This window comes from Thamnophis sirtalis, unplaced genomic scaffold (genome assembly GCF_051295495.1).
Source record: "Thamnophis sirtalis isolate CommonGarterSnake01/CBP01778 unplaced genomic scaffold, rThaSir2_p1.2 scaffold_7, whole genome shotgun sequence".
Taxonomy (NCBI): domain Eukaryota; kingdom Metazoa; phylum Chordata; class Lepidosauria; order Squamata; family Natricidae; genus Thamnophis; species Thamnophis sirtalis.
Genome location: NW_028261387.1, coordinates 56,637,950 through 56,649,184, shown reverse-complemented (window position 1 = coordinate 56,649,184; position 11,235 = coordinate 56,637,950). Strand labels below are relative to the sequence as shown.

Genomic DNA, 11,235 nt, shown 5'->3' with positions numbered 1-11,235 from the left:
ATCACTCTACCTTTCCTTAAGCCCCCAGAGCAGAGAGATAAAGATGTTACATGATGCCCTGCCCTCATAAACGTTATTTTACATGCCTTTCAGAAAGATATTGCTGCCTTTGCTGTGATTAGATTGTCCTAATATTTGAGGGAAGCAATTAGAGGGGAGAGGTAATAATACAGAAAAATGTGTATATAAATATTATATTTCTTGTATTAATTCCAGGCAGACCATTGAAGGTTTAAGCTCTGAAATACTTCTTGTGGATGAAGTCTCTTCCCTGTCCATAGATATGGATGCTCTTGATAAAAGCCTGTATCTAATCACTGAACAATACCAAAATAAGAAGGCCCAGTTTGAAGCCAGCCGCAGCATAGATTTCTCAGGTATAACCCTCAAGTTTCAATTGCCAATGACTTTGCTATCTGATTACCTATCTTTCCTATTGCAAATGCAGAGGATGTCTCCCTTCAAATTGTTGTTGTCTCACCAGAAAGAGTGAGAAAAGTCTTAGAAATTCATCTTCCGATATTAAATTAAAATATCACAAGTTTTCGGGGGGGGAGGGGGGGAGGGAGTCTGCTGTGAAAGTACATCTCAACAATTGAAGGCCTAAGAATTAATAACTTATACCTACAATTACCATATTTTCTTGGAAAAAATAAAAGACAAACTCCAAAAAAAGTCCATAAGGTAAAAAAAATGGTTTTTAATAAGTTTGCTTTACAAAAATTAATGAGCAAAACCAAGAAAATAAATAATTAAATTAAACAAATCTAAAGGCTAGCTTTCTGAAATAAAAGATTGCCTGTATAATAAAGGACATATAATAACTCTACTTATACCAGATAAATGTGCCCTTTTTACATTGTATACATTTTCTGCTTGTCTTTTGAATAATAACTGATTCAATAGCAATATTTTTTTTTAGTTTTAGATATGATAGAAAGCATGCATCACTGTTAATTACATTTTCATTCATCCTACTATTTCCATAGGATATAATTTTTCTGGGTTATATAGGACTTCAATAGTCTAAATAATATATTGACTAGGGATGATAGTAGGACAAATAATGAACTTATTCCCCAATTGCTGGCTCTATTGATAAAGCCTCAAGCAGCCACTACAGGAATAGTAGTGCCTTAAGTGTTTGTTTATACTGCATTCTTAATTGGTCTTCTGTATGTAAAATGGCATGACTCCTTGGTATAAACTGATGGAAATAAAATCAGTTTAAGAAAAGTCTGTTTTAGCTTCTCCCTTTGCTTTAGTCATGGTGCTGTATTAATATTACAGTACATCCAAAATGTACTTACCACAATTCCTGATTTGTGAATCCCCCTTCCCCTTTAGCCCTTACATCCATTCTGGGAAAACAAGCAGCAATTTCTGTCTTTTCCATGCCTGGCTCTTTGAAGACATGTAGTTTCAATGGACCAGGGATGACATGCTACCGATTCGGGCCAGTTTGCCCAAACTGGTAGTAAAAAATGCTATTGTTCACCTGATCCAGTAGTAAAAAAAATGGTTTAAAAAGTAAAAACAAGTTGCAACGATCTTCTGTGCTGTGCAATTGTGGGAACATTTTTTTTTACTTTTTAAAAGCATTTTTACTACCTATTCGCTCAAACTAGTAGTAAAATAATGCTACAAAAGTTTTTTTTAAAGTTCCAATGATCAGCTGTGCGACAATCAGCTGTGCTGTCAGAACTTTTTTTTACTTTTTTAAATTATTTTTTTACTACCTATTCACCGAAACTGGTAGTAAAAAAATGCTTTAAAAGGTTAAAAAATCAGCTGTGCGATAATCAGCTGTGCCTGATTGTCTGTAAGGTTCCTGCTTGTTTCAGGGGCCATTTTTTGTGAAGTCCAGCAGCTTTTATGTTGTGTGTGAGTCAGTTGTGCAGCCATGCCCACCAGGTCACGTGACCACCAAGCCATGACCACCAAGCCACATCCATCAAGCCATGCCTACCATGCCATGCCCACAAAAACAGTAGAGAAAATTTTGAATTTTATCACTGCTATGTACTCTAAAACTAACCCTAACCCTGATCTTATGTATCAATCCCACTCACATTTAACTCCTTCCATACGATGCATCCACTGATGGATCAGTAAAAAAAAAAGTAATAATGCACTACCATTTTATCATTTTTTCCTGTCACATGAATAGGAAAAGAAGTTGGCAGAACTTGGTAATTTTACCAGAAGGAAGGATGAAAGGTCTACTGTTTCACTCTTTCATCTGTGGGAGGGAGGGAAGGAGGAAGGAAGAAAGGAAAACAGGAAGGAAAGGAAAGAAGGAAGGAAGGATTATAAGGGAAAACTGATAGAACCCTTGTCAATTTAATCTGTTTATTCTTTAATCAGTGAAGTTCTTAAAAAAAAGTTTTTTTTAAAAAAAAGCCAAACCTTTTATTGTCTACTTGTAAACTGGTTAAAGAAGGAAGGTGCAGAATTTCCCTAGTATGGAAACCCAGACTAGAAGAAAGCAACTGGTAGTGGTAGACAGTAGGGAGTTTCAGCCACAATTAACAGTTGTCACTTGGAATGGAGGCATTTATCTATCATGAAATAAAGTACAACAGGTGAACTTCACATCAACACCTAACCCAGCATAAGTTGAAAAAAATAGTTTTGATGCATTGAAATCAATGACATATATAGATTGCTTTCCCAGTAAGCTGGTGGTGGGTAGACAACAATATTGTGTTTCCCTGTCCTCAAGAAACATTTAGTAGTGCATACTCATGGTATGTTACTCTAGTTATGTATTATTAAAACCTGGTCACCAGATTGTCTAGTTCATGTGGTATATCATCTCATCACAACAACAAGTTGGACAGTTGCTTATATACCCCAAGAACAAGTTTTTAATTGTGCCATCTTCACTTAAAAAAAAATTGTCATATATAGTTTAAAGAAAACTAATGTATAAAACAGCATAGTTTGCTCATCCCCTCCCTACTCCCTGTAGTCTGAAAGTCAGAGTTCTGCTGCCTTGAATTCACATTTGAATTCACTTATGACATGATAGAAGCTCAGAGGTGCCCTTAGGATCACGCATGAATATGCTGTATGATACTAGGGAAGTAAAAGTAATTCATTTTAATTTTAATTCTATATGCCTTGTTGCTATGGCTTTCTCTGAAGTGTCTGTGGGATGAAGCTGAGAAAAACAGTGCTGCCACTTCATGATACATGCCTTTTTATGGATATGGTGACTCAATAGCCATAGAATTTTTTTTTTGTTTTTACTGAAGGTTTTTTTTTCTGCACAGCAATCTTAAACTGTTTGACAGATATTCCTAAACAAACAGAAATGAATCTGGTTTAAGGAATCCTTTTCTGGATATCAGCCCTTTCCTCTCTGGACTGAGTTTATCACAACTTAATAGTTATTCTGTAGTTGGTACGAAGATGCAAAATTGATGTCCTAGCAGTTATAGAGCACTATTCCTTTTCAAACTTTCACATACTTGGGTTTGCTGAAGAAGCATTTTATTACAAATTTAATTAACTTTGTTCTTATAAAGCATTTCTGTTTTCTGGAGATTTTACCCTTCAGAAGTGGTCAAATGAATACTTTTACAATTATCTTGTGTTACATTTTAGAAGAGAAAAAAAATCCTAAATTCAGAAGACTAATTCCTGTTAAGTCTCCCCCCCCCCCAGTTTATGGGATATATTTGCTTGGCTATCATGACAATGCTTGTGAGACACAAACCCTTTGCTTTCATCTAGCTAATCAGTATTTCAAGGTTTATACAATTCTGTTCTAAAAATGACTCGGGGCATTCTTCTGTTTTTGTTTCTTTTGTGAAGACTGATAGGATTCCCAAGAAAATGGGTAACATTTTCTTTGCCTTGGAAAAGATATAATGAAGAAAATATCTTCTTGGATTTTTATAGCTCTGTTGTTGTTGTTATTAAAGCCCTCTTGAAAAGATGGGTGGTAATTCTTCTTTAGTATTCTTGTCAAGAGCAAGATTATTCAACTAGGTAACTGGTCAGTTCGGGTTTATGAAGCTGTTTTGCTTCCTTTCTTCTGTAATGTGACTTTTAAAAGTAAAATTCAGTACTCAATGTTTGAAGGGGGAAAAGGGGATTTTGAATTACTATCAATTCCCACTACATTTCTCTTTATTTCCACAGGGGCATTCAAAACTATCAGGTCTGCACATGTCACATCCTCCAATGCCAGTGCACGCATAGCTGGTTCTTCTGTACTGCTCGCTGAGTCTCTAGAAAAGAGGAGAAATGCCGAGGAGCTCGAAAGTCGTCTTCTAGACCCTGATTCAGGATTTGAACTACTGCAGAATAAAATGGCTGTCGCACCCAACTTGACTCCAGTCATTAATAAGGTAAAGCTAATGCTCTAAAGCAGATCTATTTGTACAAATGACAAAACTGAGACCGAATTATAGATTCTGTTTAAACCCATTTACCTGCATTTATATGTATACATATATGTTAAATATAAATATACAAACACACATGCACACACACACAAACATACACACACACACAGACATATGCACAAACACATATAGGGACGCAGTAGTTCAGTGGCTTAGATGCTGAAGTTGTCAGTCAGAAGGTCGGCAGTTCAGTGGTTTGAATCTCTAGTGCTGCATGACGGAGTGAGCTCCTGTTACTTGTCCCAGCTTCTGCCAACCTAGCAGTTTAAAAGCAAGTAAAAAATGCAAGTAGAAAAATAGAAACCACCTTTGATGGGAAGGTAACAGTGCTTCCTCTGCCTCCAGGATTGAGTCATGCTGGCCACATGACCATGGAGACGTGTTCAGACAGCGCTGGCTCTTTGGCTTTGAAATGGAGATGAGCGCTGTCCCTAGAGCCGGAAATGCCTAGTACGCATGTGTGTGGGAACCTTTACCTTTACCTTATACATGTTATACAATTGGTTGGAATTGGTTAGAAGCAATGCTAGTGTAGAAGAAGAAAGATTCATGAATTAGTTATTATTTTTTTCTCAGACCCAGTGAATATGTTTGTACAGTTAAACCAAGGCTTGTATTTTAAAAATAAAGAGGCCTTTGTTCTCCAAGGACACTTGTTTGTCCAGAAGTATGCAATCTGTAATTACTTTATACTTCAAGGGAAAAAAGTAGAAAATCCAAAGTATCATAATAAATAAGGGATATTAACAGTGGCAACCAGTTTTAGATTTACAGATTCCATCTCTATCTTTCTCTCTCTCTCTCCCTCCCTCTCGCTCCCTCCCTTCCTCCTTCTTTTCCCATCTCACACAGAAACCCCAATACAGATGTGTTGTAATTACAGGAATATGAATGTATATGGAAAGCAGCCCAATGCTACATTGTCCTTTAAGACATATCAAACTTGCATCATGAATACTAGTTATGAATGAAGAATCAAAATAGCATGTTGGTGTTAATATCATCCAGCCACCAACGCTCAAATATCTTTTCTAAGACACGTCCTTGCTACTTTGAATTTGTTCTGCACTGGAAATCTGTGGAGAAAAAGCATTACTTAGATTCTGTATACATTTTGCAGAACATTCAAGCCATTTAGTAATATGGTTCTGGAAGACTACATTTTATCTGCAGCATAGTCACACTCCTTCAATAGACAGCAGTAGTAAGGAATTTTATTTGTTCCCCCTGACCCTTGTTATGATTCTGCTGGAGAGGATGAAATGTAAGTCACATATGTAGTCCTCAGAAACAACTTGATTCTGAATGGATTCTGAAGCATATTTAGGCTAGAATTGAACCTCTTGGTTGCCATGACCTTGGCAGGTACCTGAGCATAAGTATTTGTGCCAAGCCATGTTTTGACTCCTGTTGAACATCTGGAGAAGTTTCTCCAGTCTCTGCAGTTTTCTTGGCAAGATTTTTGAAAAGTGGTTTGCCATTGGTTCCTTCCTACAGCTGAGAGAAAGTGACTAGTCAAAAGTTACCCAGCTGGGGTTGGGTCTAAAATGACACTACAACCCACAGTCTCCCAGTTTCTTGCCTGATGCCTTAATCATTACACCAAATAGGTTCTGAGCATATCTTCACTGATTCTAGCCATATTTATTTTGGATTATTGAACTCTATGTGTATGTTGAAATGTATGAAATTTCCAGGTGAAATCAAACTTTCCACATAGATCCAATAAATAGGAATTATTTAATTTCAGTGCTTCTTTATATGATAGCTGCTAATGAGAGTAACTTTAAAAAGATATTGGACAAATTTACCTATTAGCAAAAAGTCATAGTGATCATACATCATTTCTTGTTTCAGAGTTGCATGTTTCTGAATATCAGCTCCTGCAGAGCTTAGCCAAAAAAGAATGCCTCTTTTTTAAAAGAAACCTTGAACTGTAAAAGACAATGCTGAACAAGATAAGTCTGTTGACTGATCCAATTGGGATCTTATGTTTTTGAATTCAGATCTGCTTTTAGGTATAGTTTTACCTAAAGGCGGGAGGGTTGAATTTGGAGGCAACTAATAAGTGGCAAGTTAGAAACATTACATATAAAGAAACAAATAAAATAAGTTCATTGAATCGTATTAGAAATATTTATACTGTAATTGACAAATCTTTATTGATCGTGTGACTTTTTCTGCTAGGTTTGCAGTGTTGTGAGATCAGAAGTTTGCACTCCTGGTGAATGTATTGGGTATCTGTGTTCCCATCAAAATGCAAATGAATGTGGTCCAGGTATGAGCTGCAGAGGAATCCTTGCACTTTCCGGCGGTTCCATCCAAACTGCCAGGAAAACCGCCCAGGAATTCCGCAATTTTAACAGGCAGCTCCAGGAGACTGAACAAATGGTATGTATTAAGAATGGAGAAATCAAAAGGGAAGGGATGGAATATTTATTTCAAAAGGTGATCTTCTTTAATAGGCCTGATTAAAATAATGTTTGAGTATTTTCATTTTGGGTGTGTGTATTTATTGTTGTTACTTTCCCCCCTGAGGCTTGTGAATGATTATCAGGACATGCAACTTGCAAAAAAATATTTTAAACTCTAGGCCTATTTATGTGACTTTTCAATTGAAGTAATCATCGACCTAGAAATGTTGAAATATTTTGTTTGTCCTTGTGAAAAGGAGCACAAGCAGTCCTTGAAGTATAACTGTTTATTTACCAACTATTCAAAGCTACAACAATATCAAGAAAAGTGACTTAAAAGTGACTCACACTTGACAACCATTGCAACACCTCCACAATCACATAATCAAAGTTCAGGTACCTGGCAACCAGCATATCTTTATAATGGTTGCAGTGTCCTGGGTGATGTGATTGTCATTTGTGACCTTTCTCAGCATGCTTTCAACAAGCAAAGCTAATGTTAAGTGGATTTGCTTAACAACCATGTTTCACTTAATAGCACATTAATTCTCTTAAAAAGGTAAAGAAGATCATAAAGTCATGTGTAACTCACATAAAAATCACCTTGTTTTACAATGGAAACTGATCCCTGTAATGTTCATAAATCAAGGACTACCTGTAATCTTAAAGTGTTTTAAAGTTTTAAAGCTATTTTTATATATAATTTTTATTGCTTTCAAAATCATAACAAACAAATATAAGAAGCAAGAACAACAAATAGGAAAAATACATGCATTATAAAAACATAACAAGTGCTTAAACAATGCCATTTATTTCCTATTTGAACATTCACATTTTCCATGCATTATTTTTAACGAGAAACTTGCATCTGAAATACTAGAAATGAATGGGGTAATTAATACCTGGGGGTGGGGTGGGGGGATGAATATTACTGCTTGTGAACCCATGTGGAACAATGTTGAAACATTTAGGAGCTATATTAAATACCATATGGAAATGGAATTTGTCTCACCTATTAACAGATCAGAGCTGCTGAAATAGCTTCAAGCAAGATTCAGACAAATGCCCAAAAACTGAGAAACCAAATGAACATCATCAGGACACAGATAGAGGCAGATACCCAGCGCACTCAGCAGTTCATTCGTCAAGTTCGCAATTTCCTATCAGGTAAAAATCAGAAGTTCCAACATTTTAACAAGCCATACCTTTCAGTAGTCAATCTCTTTGCTCTATGTGATGTAACTTTCTTGTTGCACCTGCTGTTACTCAGAAGCCAAATTCAATGGCGGCTTTCCCATAGGGAATCTCTTCCCATTAATAGAGAATGTATTCTCATCTGTCTGCTGCCCAACTCTTGACTAACAGTTGGAACTCTTAAGGGAGACTTCCTTCCCTCCTAGAGTATCCAAGAATACATACATACATACGTACGTACGTACACATACACATACACACACATATACAGTGTGTGTGTGTGTGTGTGTGTGTGTATACACCTCCTGCCTCTAATTATGAATATTTTTGGAGCATTTACTTAAATCTTACAGCATTTACTTAAAACATACAGAACCATGAACTGGATACTGACTGATACAATTCTAAGCTATTGACTGAGTAGTCCAGAAAACTAACAATTCTACCACACTGCTAAAATGTACTCTGTTTCTGTTTTCTATAGATAGTTGCTTGGGTCAGGATTTCAATCCATTTAACTCCCCTCTCTCTCTTCTACTATCTTTTAGCTCATGGACTAGATCTCCAATTGCTTCTCAGATACTCATGGTGAATTTTCCAGCTTTTTTCCTCATACTGATTCAGCTGCCAATGTTGGCTTATGCCTTTTCTTTTTAATGCTTGCTCGTGGATAGCTTTTCTTTGTCTTTCCTACTATTCTTGGACTTTTAAATCTATTTCTGAGCCAGTCATCTTTCCTCCCCCTTCCAAATTAGCTTTCCTTTTCCATGACCTTTTGCATCTGGATCTGGAGTCTACCATCTTGATGTCTTTTGACTGACTGCATCTGTCATGACCTTTATGAGACAGATAGGGACAGGGAGATAATTGATACAGAACATGTTTGTCCCCAGCAATCTAAAACTAATTGGATTGTCAGTGTTTCTAACATAGATGTGTGCAGTTAAGAATATTAAGGTTGTAGTTAGGAAAAATCAAGCTTTTGATAGTGTGTGCCCTATTATGTGCACTAATCAAACAGGTGATAAGGATGAAGGAGAACTCAGACACAAAACATGAGGTCAGTCTAAAAGGACTAAAATGCCTATACATCAATGCACAAAGTATATGGAATAAATGAATCTAAGTACATTAAGGTAAATGTGATATTGTTGCCATTACAGAAACTTGGTAGGATGAAATCCATGAACGGAATATATAGCTAGAGGGATCGAAATTGTGTTTTTAAAAAAGACTGAATAAAAGAGGAGGTTGAGTTGTGTTATATATAATAAATAATTATATCTCTACAGAAATACAGCAGAACAATGATTAAAAACTGCATCTTGAATGCATTTAAGTCAATATAAAAGGGAAAAAAAGAATGCCTTTGCCATAGATGTATACTAAAGGCCAACCAACCAGAGAAAATAGATAAACATTTTGCTAGTCAGTCAACTAAGATATATAGGATGTACACTATAATAGTAATAGGGAAGTTTAACTACCCTGATATAAAGTGGTATACAAACTCTGAATCTAGTGAAAGATCAAACAGATTTCTGACAAACCTAGCAGACAATTTTCTCTCCCACAAGTTAGAAAACGGAACTAGAAAGTCAGCCATACGGGACTTAATTCTCACTAACAGAAAATAAATGGTAGAAGGTGTTGAAATTACAAGTACCTTGGAGGGGGAGAGAAATTGTCATACAATTTTGGAATTAAATGTTGTGCAAGGACAAGCAATAGAACAAAGTCAAACTACGACCTTGCACTTCAAGACAGCTGATTTCAATAAACTTAGAGAGAGCTTGAGAAGGATTACATGGATAAGAATTTTCAAGGGAAAAACAACCATGAAACCTGGGAAACTTTGTAATGTGAAATTATAAAATCCCAGTATAACAATGAAGAAGAAAAATAGGAGATCTCAAAAGAAACCACGAAGAATACTTGGATAAACTAAAAGATAAAAAAGGACAAGGATAAAAGGTGAAAAGAGGGGTACATACATAAAGCAGAATATCAGCAAGTAGCCTCTACCTGCAAAGATGAAGTCAAGAAAGCTAAGGCTCAAAATGAATTCAGGCTTGCAACAAAAGTTAAAACCAAGCTTCTTCCAACATGTAAAAAACAACAAAAAAGTCAAAGAAATGATTGGCCAATTAATGGGAGAAAATGATAGAAAAAATGAGCAGTACTCCAATATTTGAGGGGCTGCTACAAAGAAGAGGTGGTCAACCTATTCTCCAAATACCTGAAGACAGGACAAGAAGCAATGGATGGAAACTTATCAAGGACAAAACTAACTAGAACTAAGGAGAAATTTCCTGACAATGAGAACAATTAACCAGCGGAACTACTTGTCTCCAGAACTTGTAGGTGTTCCAACAGTGGAGGTTTTTATGAAGAGATTTTCAAACCATTTGTTTGAAATGGTATAGGCTTTCCTGCTTATGCAGTCAGTTGCACTAGAACAGAGTTCCCCAACCTTTCTGGCTTTGCAGACCGGTGGGGGGAGGGGAGAGGGGTCTGCATGAATGAAGAGCATATGCGTATGTGTGCAGCTCCATTTGTATGAGTGGTGGGCATGTGTGCCTGTGCTTGTGAATGAATGACTCAACGCCTGGCAGTGTGCTGTGAGTTGGGATTGGGTTAGAAGACTTTTAAGGACCTTTCCAACGCTAAGAATATCCATAACATGCTCTCAACATTTCAATATATCTTTTAATACAATATGAATAGGGACCCGTCACCTTTCCCTACAGAGGTTATTTGGTTTTAGGTTACTTTAAGTTTTGGATGTGCAAAACTCACTGTTTGGGGATGGTTTAGGTTTAAGTTTATTGGGTTTATATGCCGCCCTTCTCCCAAGGACTCAGGGTGGCGTAGAACATAAAAGAAAACACATATTACCAAAATTAAAAGGGACATTAAATAAAATATCCAACCCCCCGCCCCCAATTGATCTTTACAATAAAAATTTAAAAATTAAATTAAAATTAACAACCAAATTAATCCTATATTTTATTCTATTCAGGCCAGGATGGAATGTTCTAAAATTCTATGGAAGATTTCATTCCTGAAACTGAATTGTGTACATGTTTTGGGATCATATAAAACTTTCATGCTATCCTGAGAATGGTTCAGAAATTTCCAGGAACAAGTTTCAAAAACAAATTCTCCAAATTAATGAGTTTACACATGCTTGTTTCAAGTCCTTTGGA

General features: G+C 36.3%; 1 protein-coding gene across 1 annotated transcript in view; it reads left to right on the top strand.

The window, feature by feature from the left end:
- Positions 1-11,235, top strand: part of LAMB3 (laminin subunit beta 3) — a 59,859-nt gene that overhangs the window by 40,553 nt on the left and 8,071 nt on the right. The window contains exons 16-19 of the mRNA XM_087720125.1: positions 217-377; positions 4,153-4,361; positions 6,606-6,809; positions 7,855-7,999. Coding sequence (XP_087576251.1) covers positions 217-377; positions 4,153-4,361; positions 6,606-6,809; positions 7,855-7,999 — 719 coding nt within the window. The remainder of the gene's footprint in view (positions 1-216; positions 378-4,152; positions 4,362-6,605; positions 6,810-7,854; positions 8,000-11,235) is intronic.